Source organism: Protopterus annectens, chromosome 1.part1 (assembly GCF_019279795.1).
Source record: "Protopterus annectens isolate FY-2018-M chromosome 1.part1, PAN1.0, whole genome shotgun sequence".
Classification (NCBI taxonomy): Eukaryota; Metazoa; Chordata; order Ceratodontiformes; family Protopteridae; genus Protopterus; species Protopterus annectens.
In genome coordinates this window covers 444,699,746-444,724,812 of record NC_056726.1, presented here as the reverse complement: position 1 = coordinate 444,724,812, position 25,067 = coordinate 444,699,746, and the positions used below count along the sequence as shown (strand labels likewise).

The window sequence follows — 25,067 nt, the reverse complement described above, 5'->3', positions numbered from 1 at the left end:
AATGCAACACAAATAAATCAATTTAAATGCTGTATTATTTGAAAAAAGTGCAGATAAAGATTTACTTAAATTTATTTACACGTCCAGTTGATTGCATGTAGGTCTTAGCTGGCCAAAGCTCAGAGATTAAGCAGAACATAATCCAAAATGTACCACCTATATAAGGCAGAAACCGAATATCAATGAAGTGAACTACCCCCACTTATCACTGGCTATGCAGGAATTCTAACAAGCACTAAATTCTAACAAGCATTAACTGAAAAAAACAGAGCCACAATTTCCAGCTAGACAGTATTCAATGCAACACAAATAAATCAATTTAAATGCTGTATTATTTGAAAAAAGTGCAGATAAATCATCATCATCATCTTTCAGCTGTTCCTGTTAGGGGTCGCCACAGCGGATCACCTGTTTCCATTTCTTCCTGTCCTCTGCATCTTGCTCTGTCACACCAACCACCTGCATGTCCTCTCTCACCACATCCATAAACCTTATCTTAGGCCTTCCTCTTTTCCCGTTACCTGGTAGCTTCATGCATCCCTCCTCAGCACATGTCCAAACCAACGTAATCTTGCCTCTCTGGCTTTGTCTCCAAACCTTCCAACCTGGGCTGACCCTCGTATACACTTATTCCTAATCCTGTCCACCCTCATCACACCCAGTGCAAATCTTAACATCTTTATCTCTGTCGCATCCAGCTTAAACTCCTGCCTTTTTGTCAATGCCACTGTCTCCAACCCATATAACATAGCTGGTCTCACTACCCTCTTGTAGACCTTCCCTTTCACTCCTCCAGTTACTCGTCTGTCACAAATCACTCCTGACACTCTTCTCCACCCACTCCATCCTGCCTGTTACTCTCTTCTTCACCTCTCTTCCACACTCACCGTTACTCTGAACTATTGATCTCAAGTATTTAAACTCATCCACCTTTGCCACCTCTACTCCTTGCATCCTCACCATTCCTCTATCCTCCCTCTCATTCACATACATATATTCTGTCTTAGTCCTGCTGACCCTTCATTCCTCTTCTCTCTAGAGCATATCTCCATCTCTCCAGGGTCCCCTCCACCTGTTCCCTACTCTCACTACAGATCACAATGTCATCTGCAAACATCATAGTCCACGGGGACGCCTGTCTGATCTCGTCTGTCCAAAAAGTGCAGATAAAGATTTACTTAAATTCACTTATACGTCCAGTTGACTGCATGCAGGTCTTAGCTGGCCAAAGCTCAGAGTTTAAGCAGAAAATAATATAAAATGTACCACTTATATAAGGCAGAAACCGAATATCGATGAAGTGAACTACCCCTACTTATCACTGGCTATGCAGGAATTCTAACAAGCATTAACTGAAAAAACAGAGCCACAATTTCCAGCCAGATAGTATTCAATGCAACACAAATAAATCAATTTAAATGCTGTATTATTTGAAAAAAGTGCAGATAAAGTTTTACTTAAATTCACTTATACGTCCAGTTGATTGCATGTAGGTATTAGCTGGCCAAAGCTCAATGTTTAAGCTGTATTTATACAGCGTATATCATGGACAGAAGTAGGTCAAAATTAAAAGTGGCAGCTGGGTGCACAATCCCCAGGATAAAAAGTGCCCAATCATGGTAGGTGCACTGGTGCCAGGACTGGAAAGAATTACAGTGCAGAATCCTCAAAATATGGAAACATTCCTACAATGGGGCCAGGCTAGACCAAGCGGGAGGATGCTGTTGTAGAAGGAAGTAGCAGTCCACAAAAATCACAAAAATTGATGGGCAAAGAAGAGCCATAAAGATGACAGAGTGACTATTGAGGATAAGAAAGAAATTATGTACTGTTACTATTATGCCAAAAGCCCAGAATTTCCAGACACGAGACACACAAAATGATTAAGAGAGAAATTAGAGGAAAGAAAAATACTTCTGCAAGAAAAACTTTCAGAAGCTTCAAATGAAAATTTGCATTCATTAATACAACAGATTTGTGAAAAACACGTTATAGATCAATAAACTTTTATCTGTTTGGAAAAAGAAGCATCTGAGGAAGTGTGAAAATATAAATAACAAAACCTAGAGAAAAAATATGGACATGGGAAAGAAATAGAGATTTGATATGGTGCAATATTTATGCAAAGGAGAAAGCCAAATTAATCAATATAAAGAAGGCAGCCCCAAAGATATTTGAGGAGAAATACAGGCAAAGGAATCCAGACATGGAAAACGTTACAATACAAAAAATAAGAAGACAAAGAGGAAAAGTAGAAAAGGAGATTAGTAATGGAGAAGTTAAATAAATAGAAACTGACATTATGGAGTACCTGCAAAGTGAAGGATTCAGTGTAGAAAATGGAATGCAGAAAGCACCACAACAGGAGAGAGCAATGGACATCCAAATTAAGGGGAAACCAGTGGAACAGGAAGCAACTGGTCAACTGCCATATCAGGATATTTTGCAGCCTTCAACAGGAAACCAGCATAAACATACACTTGACGCTAGACAGTAAGGAAAGGAACAGGAAACTGTGGAAACTGATGCAATGTTGAGAAGTGATAGGCCAGTGAGTTCCCATATGACACAACGGATGGCACAGGATGAAATTTAAGAAAAGGTGCCACAAGAAGATGCTATAGAACTTTCTATAGAATGCCTGCAGGAAATGAAAAATAAGGGGTGTGCCCTCAGTTTGGAAGAAAATGAGCTAAGAGAAATGTTGCTTGATTTAATAGACATGGATAGCTATATTAAGATCAGTGAGAGAAATAGACTGCATATGGCCGATAAAACCCAAAAAGTCAGAAGTCTGACAGAACAATTGAATGTAGTAAATAGGACTGTCCCTAGAGATCCATGCGATATAACAGAAGTAAACAGTATATACTACTGTGCTGCTAAATTAATAACTGATAAAATTCTACCACAAGAACACAGGGTAGCAAGGGAAAGGAAAGGGAGAAATCGAATACCATCATGGAAGTATCAAATACAGAAACTTATAAAGCAACCAAGACAAGAAGTGTCACTGTTAGAAAACTACAGAAGAGAAAACAGATCAACAAAAATACTAAGATAGATGTGATAAAACCAATGCTCGGTATTAGAACAGAACAGGATCTATCATGCACTATCGCAAATAAACTAAAAATTTCAGCACAGGTGGAAAAACTTAGAAGATACACAAATAAATACAAAGGAAAAGTACAAAATAAGCAATTTATTGATGACCCAAAAAGTTTTATAGAGAATTGGGAAACAAGGTAAAAGGCATTAAAAGACCGCCAAAAAAGAGGAAATACATACATTTTGGAGAAGCATCTATGAAGATCCTGTGGAACATAAAGATGCTAAATAGACAGAAGAAGAAAAAGAAAGAATAAGAAGTTTAAAGGTTGCAGGATATGAAATGGGATGAAGTAACAGCCAGACAGATTGAAACAAAGCTAAGAAAAGCCTGTAATTGGAAAACTCCAGGCCCAGATGCAGTACCTAACTTATGGTTAAAAGTATTAACATCTTTGCACAAAGATTTAACCCTGAGTAAGAACTATTTAGAAGCGTGCCCCGAACAGACACTAACCTGGCTAAAAGGCAAAACAATACTTCTAGTTAAGAGTGCCCTTGAAAGCTACCCTACAAATTATAGACTAATAACTTGCCTTCCGACAACGCATAACTATACATGGGAATTAATACTGACAGAGTTTATAGTCATTTAGAAGAAAACTCAATAACAGAAAGTCATATGGAACAAAGGATCATTTGTTGTTAAATAAAGTCATACTAGAGAACTGTAAAAAGGGGAAGAATTTAAGTATGGCATGGACCGAGTATAAAAAAAATTGATAATATCCCACATTCATGGATAAAAGGGTGCTTAAAAATGTATAAGATACACCCTACACTGATCGACTATATTACAATGACCATGAAAGAGTGGTAGATCACTTTGCAATTAAGCTACGATAAAGGACAGATTATTATCCAAGGGATAAAAATTCAAAGGGGGATATTCCGCCGTTGCTATTCTGCCTTGCTATTAATCCATTACGCTGTTTACTTTACTTAACAGCTTAGGCTACAGCTACAATTTGGCTCCTAGAAAACAACAATGTATAACGACTTCTCATCTTCTCTTTGTCGATGATTTAGAACTGTATAGCTCATCAGATGAGGAACTGAAAGCATAGCTGCAGGTTGTCAAAACATTTTCAGATGATATAAGAATGTCATTTGGTCTTGATAAGTGCAAAAGCAACCTTTAAAGCAGGAAAACTGCAGCATCAGGAAAACATCAGTTTGGGGCATGAATGTGATATAAAAGAACTGGAGCAAGAGGGAGTGTATAAATATTTGGGAACTGATGAAGGATCAACAATAAAACATGAACAAATGCAAATAAAACTTAGTATGGGATACTTTAGAAGACTTAAATTAATTCTGAAAACAGCACTGACATCTAGGAACAAAATCCAAGCTATAAACCAATTTGCTCTTCCTGTCCTAACTTACAGTTTTGGAGTGTGACTGGCCCCAAAACATGTCGGATAGATTAGATAGGTAAACAAGGATGCTTCAGGCTCACCAAATGATTAATAAAAATCAGTGTATACCAAAATGATAAATTCCCCATTCTGAAGGAGGGCTGGGCTTTCTTGAAATTGATTACATGTATGGATCTGCAATCGTGGGACTCCACACATCTGCTGACCTCATGAGACCCAAATGTATGAAAGTTCTGAAACATGAGAAGAATAAACCTAAGATGACTTCTCTGCTTAATTTAGCAGAAGCATATCAGCATCAAGCAGGAATGGAAATCAAACCAGAAGTAGATAAAAATCAGGCAGCAACTGAATGTGCCAAAAACAAAAAAGAATACAAGGTGAAAGGCCTTATAAGGTCAATGACCTCATGTTGGTCAGGAACGAATGCAGGAATGGTTAATGAGATGCGAATTAAAACCAAGAGATGAAAGGTTAATATTGGCAGCGCAAGATAGTGGGCTACGTACACACTGGTTTACAAAGTCTGTTGAACATGTGGGAGAAACAGACAAATGTAGGTTTTGTAAAACCGAATTGGAAACAGTCACACACTTTGTTGCTGGTTATGACATACTAATGGTGGAAGGACTGTATACTGAAAGGCATAAAAATGTGGCAAGACTGCTGCACTGGGGATTGTGTAAACATTATGGTAATGAAGTGGCTAAAAAACACTGGAAACATGAGCCAAAAAGCATAATAAAAAATGATAAAGTCTACATCACATGTCCTCACCCATTACCAAGAGTTCAAAAAATGCTAGAAAACCAGATATAGTAGTACAAGAAAAGAAGACAAAAGTAGCATTGATCATTGAAATCATCACACCCAGTGACTACAGTGTCCTGCACACAGGGAGACACAAAGTCATAAAATATCAGGATTTGCAGGCAGAAACAAAAGCAATGTGGAAGAAAGTTACCCAGACAGTCCCAATAGTAGTAGGAGCAACGGGGTCTTATAAAAAAAGAGTCTACAATCTTACTTAGACATGCTACCAATCCATGTAACCGCATACAAACTGCAGAAGGAGTCATTACTGGGCACATTGTGGGTGCTACGAAGAGCACTTTTGGCTCACATCAAAGAGTGAAACAATACTAATTTCATGAACTTTAATCGTACTTTGAATTAGGATTGGGGTCCATTCCCATCATGGTATTAGAAACCCAAAAGATTTGGAGAAATTAAAAAAAAAATATATATATATTTATATATATTCATAAAGAGCAGAAAGTATTCTAAGAACTAATACAACAAAAGAATGGAGAAAGGAGACGCTGCATATAGGGATGACTGCAATTACTGGTATACAGGATAGGCACGGAGGGACTGGAATTTACTGGAGAAAACTGGCAAGGGAACTAAAGCATTGGCAGCAAATAACAAGACAGGCAAATGTAATAGTTGGCAGCAAATAACTAGATAGGCAAATGTAATAGATTGGGAAGAGCCCAAGAAGACATTTGGACTGGTGCCTAGACACTGTCCTCCCTATCAGGGATTGATATCACAGTATATTAAACAGAAAGGGATCAGGGAATCCGAAGTGGAAGACCTGCTCTGTAGAGTTTTTAGTTGAATCTAGAACAGAAACTGCTGTTAAAAAAGGGATAATTAGTAAAGCAGATAAAATACTGCACAATAACTACAGGAATCAATCAGAGGAGGTTTGAAAAGTTTGAGAGACTGGATAAGCAGTTCACAAGGAAACAATGGGAGGATATATGTATAGCTCTCAAATATGCAAGAAAGTCTATAAGATTTTGGATTTTGCTTGCAAATGTTTGCATAGGTACTTTTACTCCTCAATCAGACTCAAGTAGATGGCAAATGCTGGAGCTGTGATGGAAAAGAAAGAGGTAACTGGGAACTTATGTTTTGGGAGTGTAATGAGCTGGCAAACTTTACCCTGTCAGAAATATTGGGTGAGCAAAAGGGTGTAAATACAGACATTTTTTGAACTGGAATACAGGATCTGAATTGTCTAGATATAGCAAGGCCTTGTTAAGTTAAATCCTGGTGGCTGCCAAAAAAAAAACATTTACTAAAAGATGGGAATCAAAGTCTACTGTATGTACTGAATATTTTAACAGAGATAGAAGAACTGAAGTGGTATCAAACAAATTGCACACAAAAAAATGTAAATTGTGGGAATGTTTCGGAGGAGGAGTGAGGTATAAGGGAAGGCAGGAATTGAGCAATTTATATAATGTTGGACTGATGATAGTTATAACAATGAATATATGTGATGTATAATGTTTGTAACTGGGAATATGTTAATATGATTTGTTTTCTTTTACATAAATGTCTTCCTATATCTTAAGTGATAATTCAATAAACAAGTTTACGAAAAAAAGACAAGCAAGTGGGCAGCAGTAGTCAGGAAAGAGATTTAGGTTTAGGGAGCAGGAGAGGAGTTTTAGGGTTCATAGGTACTTGTTCTACAGACCTATGAGATCTTAAGAAGTCTTAGCTCTTATATTTTGGTATGTACAAACCAAGGGCAGACAAAACAAGGACATGTTGGGAGATTTACCTGCTGCCCCTATCCATAAGGGACTCAGGTGCCAAACTAGGAGTTAATTTATGGTTTCTCATCCGTTCGTCCAAATTATATTTGAATAACGTAAGAGAAATACTTTCCTTTATGTGCAACATATGCTCTACTCATACTGCCAAAGAGACCAAGATCCCTCGAGTTGATGTTCACACTACCATGAATGTTGCAAATGTGTAACAGGTGTGATGAGAGACTTAGGGACACAGGTGGACAGTGGTCTCACCTTCGATAACCACATCGTCACAACAGTCAGGAAATCCTACTATGTGGCACACCTCATCACTAAGGGCTTTTCATCCAGGAAAAAGGAGGTCATTGTCCCACTGTACTCACCCCTCATTAGACCCATTATAGAGTACAACGCCCCGTTTGGTATGTACCTCACAAGACATCTGCAACAGCTGGAAAGGCAGCAGAAATACCTCACTAAAAGAATCACAGGCCTAAAGCAGATACCCTATGCTGACCATCTAAAAAAAACTCCAGCTATACTCTGTGGCATATAATCTACTCAGAGGCGATCTCTGCTTAACATGCAAGGCCATGTTAAACCCTGAGCTGTTGGACATGCTCCACTTAAAGAAATCCCAATCCCTCAGAGCCACACGCTCCAGGGATCTAAACCTTGTCATCACAATGAACAAAACATGCTGGAGGTATAGGTTCCTGACTCAGAGCCTCCCCATACTCTGGGACAGACTGTCCATACATGTCAAGCAGAGCGCCGCCTTGGCCCTCTTCAAAAGGAACCTTAACGATTGGATGGGAGATAGGAAATTCACCCCGGGGATCATGTCAGTCATCCTGCTAGACAGGGGTCCAGGGAAGTAAATATTGTGGGAAGAAATATCCAGGGAATTGTTATGGCTTGGCTTGTATAAACCCTAGTGCCGATAGCCTAGTACCAACCTATGAGAGGTTAGGGTCTGTTGAGGCTCTAGAGAAGAGGAGCATGGGCTTTGAGACTGCCTCAACATTTGTTGTGATTTAGGTCCTTGATTTTTTAGTGAATAAGCACTGTGGTCACTCCAGCTGCAACAGACGACTGGACAGGTACATAATGAATAGGGTATAATACTGAATGATCAGCCAAATGGGAGGCATACATTGGAATGGTTACATCGATAGACCTGGAGACCACACCCTTAGACACAAGTTGGGCAATGAAAAAGGACTTCCTTACAAATATGGATGCCATGGTGATCAAAGGACAGTTTGTTACTGACACAGGTTCCCAGGTCCTAACTACAGCATCAATTTTCTGGGGTGTGTTGTCAATTTAATAGTTATAAGGGAAGTCATGTTAGTTGAAGGATACAATTATACATTTCTTGGCATTTAGCTTTAGACTATTTTTTTATCATCATCTATTTGCTTGGGAAAGGTCCTCTTGGAGGATTAAGATCTCCTCACAGAGGCTGTAAATGCATTACACTTACAGTCACCTGAAAACTCTGTTACCCATAAATCATTAACATTTGCTTTGACCTCTAATAAGCAAATGCCAAAGAGGCGTAGCCCAAGGACTGAACCCTAAGGTACACCACTAGTGACAAGTCTTTTGGAGGAGGAACAGCTGCCCACCCCAACTCCTAGGGTTCTAGCTGTAAGCAAATTTGCTATCCAAAGAGTTACACAAGGATTTACGTTTACCTGGGAGAGTTTATCTATAATATCTGACTGTGGGGTCATTTTGAATGCCTTTGCAAAATCTAGCTGTGCGATGTGTACTTATTTTCCTTCATCCATTGCTTTCTTAAAGAAGTCAACTAGGTTAAGTAGATAGGATTTGCCCTTGATGAATGTGAACTGGCATTATTTATTAATTCCATAATGATCCTTTTGATAGACTTACAGATGAGGCTGGTCAGGCTTATGGGTCTATAACTACCTAGGTCCGTTGATGCTACATCTTTGTGCAAGACGGGATGACTGTTGCTGTCTGCCATTAATCTGGAATGAAACCTGTTTGGAGGCTAACACTAAATCTCAGTAAGGGGTTTGACAAGTAATTTTTCATGTAGACCAGCAGGTATCCAAGTATGTTATCCGGCCCCACAGAAGGAGTGCTTTTGGCTTTAGATGGGGCTTTGAGGACTTGTTCTTGTGAGATCTGAGATGTGTGTGCAAATGTAAGTACGTGATCTGGGAATATAAGAGGGGAGCGAAGGAAATGAAATTTAAAATACATGTGTCTGATAGTACAGTTCCTATGTCCTCGCGGTCACTGTACATAATACCCCTTACTATTAGCTCCACCTCTACACAATCCTGAGCATTGTTTCTTGAGATTTCTAGCACAGTTAAAGAAGGCTTTGCGGTTAGTGTTCACTTGGGTGGCTGTTTTTACCTGACATTTAGCTTTGGTTGATCTGATCAGAGACCACAGTTCCTTATTGACTTTAGCAAGAACGTTATTGGCTTTTGAGAGATTAATTTTATTTTTTGCATGTAATGAGTTTTTTTTCTTTTATTATAGAGCCTGTGCTCTATAACACTAGGAATTCACCACAGAGGGATTGTTTTTAAAACGTGTTTTATTTACTTCTGACGAGTACAGATGCAGCTATGTAACTATTTACATGTGTATAGAACTTGATGGTAAAGGTTTCCGCATAACCAGTAGGATCATCAAAATAGATGGGGCTTTTGAACTTCTCAGTGTCATCATCTCTGAATATAGAGGTATTGAAAGATGCTTCCAACTTCAGTTTTAAGTTGAATGTGATTGACTTGTGTTCTGATTTGACCAGGGAGGGAATTACAACTGGTGGGGAGCAAAGTTGCCCTTTACTGTTAAGGAAAAAGTCCAAGATTTTATCGACCCTGGTCCACAAAGTTTGCACTGATGAAGTGCAGATATTTCTGGGCATAGATGTATGAAGACGTACAAGTCTGCCAATTAATGGCAGCACAGAAGTAAAAGAAGGCCAAGATCAGAAAAAATAGTTTCCCACAGAGGAAGCTCGACTAATCTCTTTGGAGATCTGTCAGGAAACAGTATAGTCTCTAAGGTCAATGGAGCTGAAGTAAAAGAATTTGTTGGCATCAAAGGCAGCCAACCTCACTACCATTGTAGCCAATGAAGCAACCATGTCATCGATCTTTCTTTTTTTGTATTCACTCATTTTACTACATGTTTCCTTGGTTCCTGTCCCTGTCTTTTTAGGGCTTGACTGCCTCAGGGGGTCTGGAGGCAACAACCTTTTGATAAGTTGATTCTGCCAGTCCAACAAAGTATGGGGACTCAGGACTTTATATACAGAGCAGTTTGCAAGCAAACGCTATACCCCCAGGCACACCATGTTTATTGCGGGTCGAGATTCTGTGCTCACATTTTAAGCACTTTTTGGAGCTCTTCTTATTTTAATCTGTTAGTAATGAGATAAAGTACATACAGACAAATATACACACAAAATACAAAGACTAATAAAAGCTGTTAAACAGTAACACTACAGTAAGGGTGTAAAAGCTACTATACAGAGTATGCAAAATGATGACAATTTTGGAAATTTAGTATATCTACACACACACTTTTTGTTTTGGAAAAATGCCTTGATAAAGAGCCACAGCAAGCCAGTGTCCTACGCAACACTAGGGAAAGATTTGTGAAAAGTGATTCACAAGCAGTTCACAATAACATATGAGGAAGTAAAAAGTGACAAAGAAATTAGCAGTAAGATATAAGCCATGTATCAAGAGATGGAGCACTTAAGCTTTGTTTTGAGTGAGACCTATGTCCAATTGCTTTGTGGAAAAAGGAATCTGGGGTAGCTTTAAAAACGGATGCATTATGGGAATAAAAAGTTAAAGAAGCTCAAGGGGTCTATATTAGAATTGCAAAAGCTTACTTTTGCGAATACACATTCATCGACACATAAATGTCGAAGTCCTAAAATAGCAAAGAGCGAAAAAAGTGAATTTGGAATGTCGAACGTCCTTTTTTTGGCCAGCAGGGTGATCGTGGGGATGAGGAAATAAATCCTTTTCCCCACTGTAGTGCGGTCTCGGAGTTGGTATATTTAAGTCGGGGGGTGCGGGGGGGTTGCCCCCCTGCAAAAACATTTTAAAAAGTGTTTTGCCTTAGGTTTGTTCCGTTGGGTTTACCTTACCTGTATGCCGCTGTTGCTTCTGGGAATACGTTCAACGTTGTCATTTTCGCTTTTTTCGTCCTTCACTGGTTTTGGATTTCAACATTTATGTGTCGATTACTTTGTATTCACAAAAGTAAGCTTTCGCGATTTTAATATGGACCCAGCTCAAGCACTAGTTTTGCTAGCTCAGATCCTACAAGTCACCCAAAGGCCCATCAGTCAGATCGGATGGATGGGATTATTAGGATCTAAAACTTTAAACAAAAAAAAGCACAAACTGGAAAACTAGAAGGAGAACAATTTAATATAAAATGTAATACACATTTTACATTGAGTTGTTTTACATCTAGTACACCTACCTGCTTGTGCTGATGATTTGTAAAAATGCAGGTTAACTCTCCAATTTCCCTCAAACTTTTCTTGTTCACATAATCTCTCAAAGAATACAGAGCTGTCTGACAAAAGAAACAAGACAGGCATGCAAGCTCTTAAGCTAATTGTTAAGCATTAATTTGTCTATTCTTGAATATGATTTAGAACTGTATGAAAACATACACGCATTTCTAGGAAGCCTTAATGCCTCATGCACATCTATTATCCACATCAGTCTACCATACTTACAGGTATATCACCCTAATGCACATATCTTATCACTTATTAAAAAAAATGTTTTCAGTCTTCTACCCAGAAAACCATCCCTCCTCTATCATGACCCACACATTTGTTGAACAATCACTGTTGAGAGACATATATATATTTACAATTGTGTACAACTCACTCTCTCTAGTTTCCTTCTTATTAAATACATATTCACCTGTATTACATTTTGGAGCTGCTCAAAAGCCATATTTCTTTGTAACAACATAGCAACACTCCTATGGTCTCCAAATGAATATGGTAAAACCCTAATATTTATATCCAAGGATCTCTAGTTACAAAAGCTCAATGTCATTCAAATGTGTTTCTTGCAGTAATACAACCAGTGGCCTAATTTTCTTAATGTATAAAAATGCTTTGGATCTTTTTACAGGATTTGAAAAAACATTAGCATTCTATAATAATCCTGCAAATATTACATTATGTTTCAGATCACTATTAATGTATGTTACCATTTTGGGCCTTAGAAATGAAGGTAACTGCTGATGCAAAACCAAATCAAACAAAGTTCTACCTAGGTGCAGTTGAAGCTTTTGAGAAGAAGATGGCCAGAAGTGTCCACTCACTCCCATCCTCACCAGCCAGCTCCTACAGTTATCTGAAACACTAAATGAACTCAGATTTCCTGCGGTGTAAGCAGGGCGTTCTTACTCTAAACCTGTATAAAATGTCTTAGGAATAAGTAGACAGTATAACTCAAGAAAATCACACTAACATTCCATGGTTTGTACAAACATTAAAAAATTGCAAAATAATATTTTATATTTTCTCTATTATGATCCCAAGTAGGAGATAAGGAGATAACAGAAAACAGATTCTGGATGAACATAAACTGCAGTCTTAGCTATAGCCAGGAGAAGCATGTTATGTTTTCCCAATGCATCATTCATCTATTTCAGAGCCCCCACCCACACACCAGCCCTTCTCACTTCAAATTACTGTCACATCTGCATCTTGACTTTTAAGATATTTCACCAGAGTTAAATGCTGAAGCCCAAAAAATTGTTTCAGTATGGCCAACATGCTTTTCCCCTCAGCATGAAGTAATATACAAAAATTACAGACTCATTATTTCACACTTAAATCACAGTCAGAGCTACACAGAAATATACTATTCCTTCTTAAACATATTGTTTCTCTTTGGCTGACTCTTTGTAGCTTATTTTCAGTCCAGTCCTAAAATGCTCCTTTAAATGCTTCCTCAGTTTACTGAACCATAACATTCTACTACCCACCTGGACAGGCAGGTGGAGACAATGGATTTCCTTCTTACAGAATATTCTCCAAAGATGCCACAACTATCTTAGAATATTGAATCTTAAAGGGAAAGCACCACTGTTCACCTAGAGCTTTGGTATGTTATACACCAGCAACATGCACACTATTTTGTAGAGATGGAAGACTGAACTTGTATTAAAACTAAGTCCAGTACCTTATATATCCCAGTTTTTTAAAAGTTAGTGTAAACACTTTGGCAATAACAAAGATTATACCTATATTTAGTTCAGGTAAATCAACAATACTCCAAGTGTCCAGACAGCTAAATACCTTTCAGGTAACACACCTTCACTTACAGTATTCTGCAGTCTTGATTAGAACCTTTCTTTTTAATTCCCTTTCTGATTCCTTAGAAAAGCTACTTTCTGCCTTTTTAACATCCTTATCTTAAAATCCAGAAAAGTGACTTTGTTCCCCTTCCCAGCTGCCCTGAAGTTGCGCAGCAGTCTTCTTCTGCAATACCTGACATCTGCAATGAGCCCTCACCATCACCATGAAAAACTGGACTGGAGTTTAACCTCTGCATCTTCAGGAACATAAAACATGACCATGCCCTTGGAAAGACTCATTCTGAAGCAGACTGGATACAACAGTTTAAATATAAAATTCCCTCTCCTGCACATCTACACTGCATTATGAAATCTGCTCTCTATCAACTAAATAATCATGATCACACCCCACTCCTGTTTCCTCCACCTTTATTTCTTTTTAAGAAGCCCACAGCTCTGATAAATCATTTCCGTTAAGACCACAGGTGCAGACGTGAACTAAGAGTAGTCTATGAAGCTTTGGTCAGCCTGATTGTGATGGAAAAACATCATGGGCTCCCTCCGTTCCTGTTTCATTTCTTTGCAGACCAGTGCATTATACCAACATTTCTTTCATGAACTCCAACAATTCAACCCCTCAACCTTCAGTTTTATGCCTGTTAATGTTTTCTATACTCAGAAATTTAGCCTTGAAAAGTTGCAACATTGCCTCTGAGGTGGTTATTCTTAATTTCACCTCTAAGTCCCTTTCACCTCTACCAGCTGGTCAGCTGCCTCCACTTCTTCCATTCATTTACCTGACCTTTTAATACAATTCAATAAATCCCTATTAATCTTGTGCAATTCGGACATTACTGACTCAGATTTCTTTTCCTCCATGCTGCTTACCTTTTAAGTCAGCAAATTCTCATGGTTAGTTTCAAGACGGTCTTTATTTAGCTTGAAATTCAGCCTGACCTCATTCGTAGCAGCTCCAAACTGCCAGAATCACTTTTTTTTTTGCTTTAAGCAAAATTAATAAACCACAATGCCACCACAGCCTCAGAAATCAAGCTATATTGACAGTTACAGTCTTTTAGCATTAAAATTACGATTTTAATTTGGAAGGAAAAGGAGCTCTGCTAAATACTCCTCAGATGTTCCCTACCCTGACAGGTAGAAAGGAATGGAACTTATGAGCGAATATCAACTGAATTATGGACAGCTGCTGGTTAAATGTCAACCATTTCAAGTTATGAATGGTTAAAGGCAATTGTGTGCTCTACAGTGATATCCTGCACTGAATCTAATTATTATGCTGCAACCCACTTCAGCTGTAGGTTAGTTAAAAGATGCACAGAAAGGCACAAAGGGAATAACTACATATTAGCAGCAGATAACACAGCACACTGGGAAACAAATGATTTAGGTCTACACAGCATACCTATATTCCACATGGTTTTAGATGCAGCATTATCTATACACTTTCAAAATTGTAACTGATTATCAGTTACGGTACCAAGAAATTTTGTTGTGATTACTTCTACGGGTGACTTGTTTAAAAAGGCTAAAGAAAGACAGTGCTTAGATGAAACTTGCAATGGACAGTATAGTGTTGTTAGACTGACAGCCAGTTTTAGTTCTTGCATGCGAAGAGTACAGTTTTCATCTTAGCAGCAATATGATGTAGTCACATAGCTTTAAGCTGCAGATTCAGTGAGGCAAGGATGGAATGCTGTTTAGTACTGACCATGGTAATAGCATTATGTGTAAGAAGTGTTGACAAAGCCAGCAGTATACTGGGGCCAGTTTGGCTTCTTCACAAAGACAAACCATAGCCTTCATAAACGGAACTCTATCTCTCAGAATATTCTCACTACAGAAAACCCCATCTCATTCAAAAGTCTACTTAAAACATACCCAGATGACAACTAGACATGCTCCTGCACATCCCCATGCTAATATGTTGTATCAATTCGCCATCCCCCAACTCTTTCCATCCCTGCTTTTCCTCTTCACCTCATCCGCAGCCCTGAAAGTTAAGATTATGGACTCTCATAATACTTATAACTAAATCTTAACTAAATCTTTTAAACTGTACAATTACTTTTGCAGTATCCCACAGCTGTTCTGAAATATTGGACTATGTGCTGATTAAGTTGGGATTAATCTAGTAGTTTTTCACTAGTTTAGTCCTGCGAGTTTCCTTTTTGTCTTCTGTGAATAAATTATGATTACTGTAACTTCTGCACGTTTATTGTGGTACTAAAAGTCTTTTGTTCTTCTAAAATTGTAAACAAGTACAACTGTCACTGACTGAATCAAATCGATGTTGGCTTACATTTATAACATTACATTGTACTGTATTGCTTTTCTCTTACATGTGAAGCTTTTGCCCATGCGCCTCCACTGAAAAGGGGCTACTAAGCCCAGTTAGACCATTCCGGTAAACAAATGTCAAATAAAATAAATAATGAGAGTGGCTCTAGTAACAAACGCTGATGAACTCAACAATAACAGATGCAAAACAGCACATTTCTAACAATCTGGTGTCTTCCTTTCAGATACCCCTTAATCTATATAGTACCACTGACAGAAAGGTCACAGCTAATTAAAATCACGAGAAGGCCATAGCTATTTAGAGTTATAAGACAAACTACCTGGCCCTTAGTATCAAATGTTCTGGAGAAGTTCACACAGATGGATACAATAATTTCACCATAATTTATTTGGTCACGGATGTACATAAACGTATTCAGTAGGACAGCGTAACTGCAATGGTTAGGCCCGAATACATGTTGTGAATTCATGATAAGGCTGTACCTGCTTAGATGCTGAAGCAAATGTGAAGAGATGCATTTTTCTACAGCCTCAGATAAAATGAGAAAGACAGCTGTGGAAAGATAAATGTGTAATGTACTGTTGTTCTTCCTTTTTGAGTACAATAAGTGCCTTTTTTAGACCCTAGAAACAAGGCCCTGTTTGACAAATCAGTCAAAATACTGGAAATGGGTCAGCAATAGAGCTAAACAACATTTTTAAGAGTATGGTGGGGTTTGGAGTTTCAGTTGAACCTGACATGGGAAGATTTTACAAACGAAACCAGGTGAAACTGCTGCCGTACAAAGGAAGGACAGTCATGTTGTGGAGAAATGCAGCAGTCTGTCCTCTTACTGGGTGCCAAAGACTTCTGTAACACATTAGAAAAAAAAATCATCCAATTGAAAAAAGAAATCATCCAAAATGAATATTTAATGTTATTGCCACTGAGGTAAAAAGGCAAATGAGTAAAGTTTTATCCTGGATTCTACTACAATGCATTAAAATATTACAGTATATACATTGTTACTGAGGACAGAATTTGTTTTGCTAGTGATACTTAGCTTTTTCACTTAGTTGTAGCCTTCCAAAATTTAGTGAGGTCATCTTTTAATTTGGAATGCCTAGAGCTGAGCAGGCAATGATAGCTGAAAGACATCAGAACCTAACACACACACACACACACACACACACACACATACACACTTTGGAATGCCTAGAGCTGAGCAGGCAATGATAGCCGAAAGACATCAGAACCTAACACACACACACATGCACACACACACATACACACTTTGGAATGCCTAGAGCTGAGCAGGCAATGATAGCTGAAAGACATCAGAACCTAACACACACTCGTTTGCATGCATACAAACACGCACACACGCATGAACACATGCACACACACACACACATGCACACAAATCATTTAGTGTAGTTAAGCAATAAGCATGTTTCTCGGAGGTGGAAGAAGACTAGAGTACCAAAGGAAAGTCCAAAGGTACATAGAGAACATGCACCAGACCTCAGAAATGTGAAGAAGAGACAAAGATCTGAGTCACTGCACATTGACCAGTGTGTATCTAACAAAACGAGGAAAGTATATTCTGTGGCCCATTCAGTTGTAAAGGACATATGTAGTCACACCAGGAAGACCACAGTACACTTCACTGATCTGACCCACTACTAAACATAACAATGCATTCTACAAACCATCAAACAAACCACTTCCATACTAGAAAGGTAACACTGAAAAATGAAACACAAAGAGGCTTTAGGAACAGTCATAGTTTGCTTCCTGTAGGTTACTCAGAGGTGACCTCCTCTGCTTGGTCTATAAGGAAATGTGCAGTATGGCTCTGTATACACAAGTGCTGTTCATACAGATTCCAACATGAAGCAACACCCAGTCCCAACAGACTTCTGGAAATATACAGGACTATTATGATATGAAGCACTCACTCAGTTACTTTTCTCTGTCTGAGACACCATACCACACTACAGTTTACACACATCCAAGACATTAAAAGCCTGAGCTAAACTTCAAACTACACTAGTTGCAGCAGACAGAACAATCAGTTTTATATATATAACTGATATAAAAACTCAAGTAAACAGAATGTAAAATTCTTCACACACACTGCCTGCTTTGAAAAGAAAGTACTTCTTATAAATTATCATGGTCTATTTTTCTCTGTCCTACTTTCCTTTTATAATTCACCCCAAAAAACTCATACTTACAACTTGGCTAATAACTCTAAGAACAATCTGTCTTTCACATCTTTTTCTGTTCTACCTTAGCTAAATATCTTACTGTCAATGTAAACAGCTTCCAAGAAAATATTACTGATACAGCCAAATTAGTATACAGTAACACAAAGTTGCCTGGCTTTCCTCCTCTTATAACCAAAAAACCCCTAAGCAAGAAGCTTGCACCTTGCCTAAGCAACTGTCCAGTCTGAAGTTCAGCTAAGTATGCAAGGTCCCAGCAATAGAAAGAACAGGGCAAGTCCTCCATTTCTTGCTATTTTCCACCAAATGAGACAACTTGTTATGACTGGAAGAAAATTACTGATGGATCTACTACATTTTTATAAAAAATAAATAAATAAAACTCAACTCATCTGCTTCCACACAGCCAGATGATGTTTCATATCTCCCAAGCAGGTGAAGTGGTATTCAGTCATGTGTTGCACTGCAGAACAGAAGAACCTGTTTAGTGCAATGTTGTCAACTAACTGAATAAAACTTGTGCCACCACTAATGCCCAGCTGGAAAGAACCCCAGAGCTCTTTCCTTGCCTCAATCCACTGTGGACCCACAGTAATAAAAAAAGCTCTTCCAAATGCTGTTGCTGATTTTTTCAGGACTGATCACAACTGTACAAGAAAGCCTTATGCTGCCTGCTTGCCTTATTACACAGAAGTACAAACCTGAATAAGAAACTCAAAATAAGCAGTCTTTTGTACATTACAGTGACATTTTAGTGGGGGGCTGTAGACTAGTTCCCAGTCTCACTAAGGTGCTGCTTTTGGGCTTGGCCAATGCTGCTACTGCTGGAAGAGAAGGGTATTACACAGACTGCTGCTTGGTGGTTTACAGCAGTATGGCTTACTAAATGCTAACTCAATCTTTATTTTGTGTGTGTGTGTGTGTGTGTGTGTGTGTGTGTGTGTGTGTGTGTGTGTGTGTGTGTGTGTGTGTGCGTGAAAAGATGCAAGTACTGCACTTCAGAAATATCACAGAAAATTTGTGAAGGTGGACAGGTACAATCCAATCCACTTTTGATATGAAGTGCAGTCTTGGTCTCCTTTTAACTACCTTTTAACTACAGTGTTGCAGGAGACTGTACAAAACTAAAAAAGAATTCTAGATGTCTGAAATTAAAGAAAGAAATACATTTTCTTGCAGTTACACTACTACATGATCACACCATGTGAACAAAATCAAATTAATACTGATTCCTATAATGGAATGTTTTGCAGTTATACCTCATTTAAAAATGTGAAGAAACATACTCAAAATTTGACACATGACCGGCTTCTAGTACAGTAAGTAGTACAAATTAGTTATGTACTCTCTTAAAAGTCACAAACATATAGCAAGGAACCTAATTATAATTCTCACTCTTACCTGTTGGATGATTAAATTAGCATTCTTCTCACTGTGCTTGACAATTCTCATCAAAGACTTGAAGTAATGCGTTACCACGGCCAAACTAGGACTTCCTGTAGACAGAAGGTGGAGCAGCAGTGAACAGATCTCAGGATATATCAGTTCTCCTTTCATAATGTTCTCATCTGGGCCACTGTGCAGAAGGGTTTCATCCTGCTTCACACTTGCTCCTAAAAGCAATCCAAAATTCTTAATTACTGTCCCATTAGTCATATGACATGAATTCACAAATCAGACTGAAACTTATTTAGAACTTGTACTTCACCCTACTTCTCAACATTATCCCCACCCTGTGTAGAATATGCATACTGGAAAAGGAATCCAGCTTCATTTTCTTGTATTTATTAAGGTTAGTTAAGAAGCATTTTAATTTGTTGTTTTCTTTGCAATGAACCATAATCCAAAGTTCACAAGAACAAAGTTGCACGCATACCCCTCAACTTCTTTGCTCAAGAATTCTGGACAAAGGCTCAAAACCGGGGACAGTTTTTAAATACTACCCTAATTCACTAAAAGTTAATAGAACAACAGATTTTACAACAAATACACATTTCTGCTCAATATAAAGTTTGAAACTCTTATGTCTGGCATTACTGACCAATTGTAATCTTCAGTGATTTGTTTGTTTATATATTTTATTTTACATATCATAACAGGAAATTGTCTAACTGGGCATGACAGCCTTTTTCAGTGGAAGCCCAAGTAGAAAAGCTCCACAACACAATCAGGCAAAAGAATTTGTTGTACAATCTACAGAAACAAGTATTCTACACGTTTGGGTACATACAATAGGTTATAACATAACATTCTACTAAACAAAAAATAAGAAAATTTAAAATTAAATATCAACACGGACATGACTTAGCAGTAAATTGTCTGATCCAAAGCTAAAAAGTGCACTTGAAAGGCCTTTGAAATAGGTTAGTCTGTTCAAACCAGGATAAAGGAATAATACATTCCATGATTAGGTGGTGATAGGGGGGGGGGTCAGGTGGGAGGGAAGTTGAGGAAGGATGGAAGTAGACAACACAGATCTATCATTATGGTAAACACATACTTTTCATACCTGATACTGTCTCTTACATCCAATCCTCAATGGGTGGGACAGAGTCCTCAGCTAATATAAGCTTTGGGCAGATGCATGGAAGGCTATTCCCGAAGAAAGCTGAACCAAAGACTGTTCTACCTCTGGAGAGTAAACCCAATTTATAATGGGATATGATGGTATGAACACTGGAACAAGTGACAGCTGCACAAATGTTACTGATAGTTGCTCTGAAAACGAAGACAGTTGAAGTTGCCACAGATCTAGTAGAGTGAGCTTTGAAGGGTTTAGGTAACACTAAACAGTCTTCTTTGCATACATGTGTAATGCAAGCAGACAACTATCTTGATAAAGTGACTTTAGAAACTCCATAACCCAGCTTATTTGCTGAGAAAGACACAAAAAGTTGTTCAGACTTTGAAAACTTTTGTACGGCGGATGTAAAACATAGCTGTCTATGAATATCCAACAAATGTACCATGTATTTTTCTTTATTGGAAAAATGTGGGAAGAAAACTAGAAGATTGATACTCTGATTAGGGAAGTCTTGGTAACTACCTTTGGTAAAAAGGAAGAGTTGATTCGTAAGGAAATCCTGCTCATAAGAAAAACAATGCAGGGAAGTTTACAAAAAACAGCTTGGAATTCTAATACCCTCCTAGCAAAAGTAAATGCCACCAAAAATAAAATTTTCCATGTTAAAAACTGGAGAGCTCCCCTAGCTGCAGGTTTGAATGGTGGTCTAGTCAGGTCTTGAAGTAAAACTGCAATGTCTTAAGGAGAGGTACGATCTCTAAGAGGAGGTCTGAGAAGAAAAGTACTCTTCAAAAAGGCTTTAGATGACCTGAGAGAGACAGCTGGGGAATGATTCTCTCCAAACTGAAAGCCTAAGATAGCTGACAACTGGACTTTGACAGTAGAGTAGCAGGCACCATTTTAAAATACAGAAGAAAAAAAATCTAGGATCACGGGTAGGGTACTGGAAAAAGGGTCTGAATTTTTTTAAGTAGACAAAAGAGAGAACATTTTCCATTCACATTTGTAATCTTCCTAGGTTGCTGGAATGAAGTGAGAATGTGGACTACTTGGGAGGAAACAACAGAAAACCACAGTAAACGAAAAAACTTGTAAAAAGTAAGAGCAAGACGCCAACTGGATCCACGGAACAATTCCTTTTATTAGTAAAATACTACTGAGCGCAAGAAACGCTTTCACCCACTACCTCCGTGGGTTTCATCAGAGTTAATAAAAAACTGGAGCAGTTACTTCTTATACAGTACTAATAAAACACAAGAACCAATCACATCTTTCTACATCTTCCTAAATTTGCATTTGTCAATTTACTCAATTGAAAATGATTGAGCAATCAATTAATCCAACCAACCTTTGCATACATCACCTAACTTTTTATAAAAGCTATGCTTTTCATATTATAAAATGTAATTAAGTGAATATGCAAAAATAATATATATGTAACCATCTAAATGTACAATGTGCAAATATGCATAAAAATAGAATGTACAAATAAAATTTGATGTGCAAAAACACTTAAAATATATATATATTAAAAAGTTTTTTTAAAAAAATTTTAAAAATGGTTATAATGTGCAAAAAAGCAATTTGTCTATGTATCTCAAAGTGTCACAGAGTTCTATACATAAGAAATTCATTTAAAAACATATATTCTAACAAATGAAAAAATGAATATAAGTATATACCATATATATAGGTAAATATAAACCAAATATAGGTAAAAAATCCTAAGCAGTTTCATACATGTATACTATAATATATCTACAAATATGTTGAAATACCTAAAAACCTATATAATATATGATTTCATTTTCAAATAACTTGCAATGGATATGTATTCATTTAGTCCTGGTTGTGTACATGCATTTAGCCTCAACTGCCATAAGCATTCTTTTGTCTCCAACAGTGTATTCAAATCCCCTTCATTATTACAATTAATGTCTGGTACCCTGTCTATAACAAAAAATAAAAACTTCTTAAAACATTTGCATTTTGTACTATGTATATATAGGGAACTAGTAACCTTCTTATTTTTAATATCTCTATTGTGCTCTACAATTCTTTCTCTGAGTTTCCTTTTGGTTTTCCCTATATAAAATGAGGAACATGACATGCATGTAGCTAAATATACAACTAATTTAGTGTTACAATTTACATTTCCTGGACATCTTAGTGTCCTGTTGTAACCTTGCAGTATGACATATGGCCCGTCGTTAATGAATCGACAACTTTTACAAAAACCACACTTTCTCATTATGGAATTCTTAAATAAGCTTTGACTTTCAAAATAGTTTTTCAAGTTCCTTCCTCTACTAAAAACTATAGCTGGCACATTCCCTATATACTGTAAAATATCTGCTTGGTTAACAAAAACCTTTTCATAACATTCTTTAATAGTGTTCGTAAAGTGATTAAAGTTGTTACTATAGGGGACTAAAAAAGCCCCTACCTTCCCATCTTTGTTATATTTATTGTCATTTTTATTGAGGGTACCATGTATCAGTAATGGCTTAAACATATCTTTCCTTTTATTACTCACCTCATACCTCATACTTTCAACTAAATTTTTTGGGTATCCTCTTTCCAAAAACATGTTTTCCAGTTTTAGTAACTCATTGGTAAATTCTGAATCATCACTTATTATTCTCGATAACCTCACCATTTGCCCTTTTACTAAATTTCTTTTCTGAAAATAAGGGTGACAGCTATCGAAATGTAAATAAGAGTTCGAAAAGGTTTTTTTACGGTGTATTGTAGAATTTAAATTGTCATCACCCTTATAAATTTTCAAATCCAGATATTCACAACTCTCTTCTCCCATTTTGTATGTAAATTTTAAAAATGTAGTGCTACCTTCTAAGTAATCCACAAAATTGTTGAATTCCTCTCTATTTCCTTTCCAAAATATTAATATATCATCAAGGAACCTTAAATATAAAACTATTTTTGACCAGTACATACTTTCAAATATTTTCTCTTTCTCCCACATAGCTAACACCAAGTTTGCATATATGGGGGCACATCTAGCCCCCATTGCCACACCTGCACATTGTTGATAGTATTCGCCATCGTGCTGGAAAAAATTGTTTTTCAATACCAATTCCATAAAATCAACAAGAAGTTTTCGTTTAACTGTATGAAAATTACCAAACACCTCCAAACTATTCTCAAATAGTTCTAAACCCTCAGTCAAAGGGATTACTGAAAATAAGTTAACAATGTCTATTGTCACTAAATGTACTTCCTTCAAATTTTCATTTCTAAAATTATGAAGCAATTCTAGGCAGTGCCATGAATCCTTTAGAATGTGCTTAATACTAGCTACTATCTCCTTACAATTTATATCCACATAATGAGCTATAGCCTCCATTTTTGACTGCTTTGCAGAAACTATGGGCCTAAAAGGGGGGTTAGAAACATTTTTGTGTATTTTGGGTATACCAAAAATTGATGGCGTCAAAGGATGTTCAACCAAAAGGTACTCATATTCTGCCTTAGTAATAAATCCTTCCAGCAATAAATCGTATAATTGCCAATCAACTTTTGTGTATGCCTTAGTTAAATCATACCTAGCTACTCTCTTATAGGTGGTCTCATCACTTAACATAATACTCATCCTGTTGTTATAATCCAATTTAGTCATCAGGACCACCCCTCCCCCTTTGTCTGGTTTCATGATTCTCATTTTGTCCGAAATACTCAGCTCATTTAGGCAAAACCTTTCAGCTTCAGTTAAATTGTCCTTATAAAAATTCCTTTCCTTCCAAGTTTTTCTTAATTGCATTTCGCAAAACATTTCAAATAAGTGGACAATAGGATTGTTAGGTGGAATAAACGTACTGGACCTTCTTAAGGTAATATTTTTTGTATCCATATCTATCTTGCAATCAAATTTGTTCTTAAAATAAATTCTAAGGTTCAAACTTCTAGTATACATTTTTAGATTAACTAGTAATTTACCTATGTCCACCTGATAGTTAGGAACAAACTTAAAACCCTTCATAAAAAGTGAAAGGTAACTATTGTTTAAAGTTTTATCCGTAAAATTATAAACAGAAAAGCTACCTCCTGTAATAATTTCACATTTACCATTTTCTGACACTTGACCTGGGTTTTGCTCACAGTCATCAATATCTTGTCCATTCAACATTGTATGTGCAAAATGCCCATTACTGATGTTACAATCCTGACCATGTAGTTTATATGCACTCACATTCATTCCATTGTTAATATTACTCTCATTACTACTGTCTATTGTGAATATATCGTTAGAGACATTCTGTTTGTTCACTGCTTCTCCAATATCTTGAATTAAAACATCGTAGCTACTCCTAGTAACTGAACCTGTAGTTATTAAGTCTTGGGACGTACCCGAGCAATAAAACTTCTGCTGTTCATCTAATAATGTCGTGCTTGGTACTTGTACCTCCCCCCTCCATTGTACTGCTGGTTGTAGTACTGGTTCTGTCCCTGATATCGCTCCCTTAAACGTTCTGATCTGCGGAGCACAGGCTCTTCTAAAAAAACTTCTCTGTTACCATCTAAATTCATGTTCATATTCGTTCTATCCTGCCCCACTACCTCTTCATTATGTATCTCCCATCTGCCTCACATGTACCG

At 37.4% G+C, this 25,067-nt stretch overlaps 1 protein-coding gene across 1 annotated transcript in view; it reads right to left on the bottom strand.

Moving 5' to 3' along the window:
• Nucleotides 1-25,067, bottom strand: part of LYST (lysosomal trafficking regulator) — a 3,825,950-nt gene that overhangs the window by 3,049,409 nt on the left and 751,474 nt on the right. Inside the window, exon 8 of the mRNA XM_044075805.1 lies at nucleotides 19,328-19,539. Coding sequence (XP_043931740.1) covers nucleotides 19,328-19,539 — 212 coding nt within the window. The remainder of the gene's footprint in view (nucleotides 1-19,327; nucleotides 19,540-25,067) is intronic.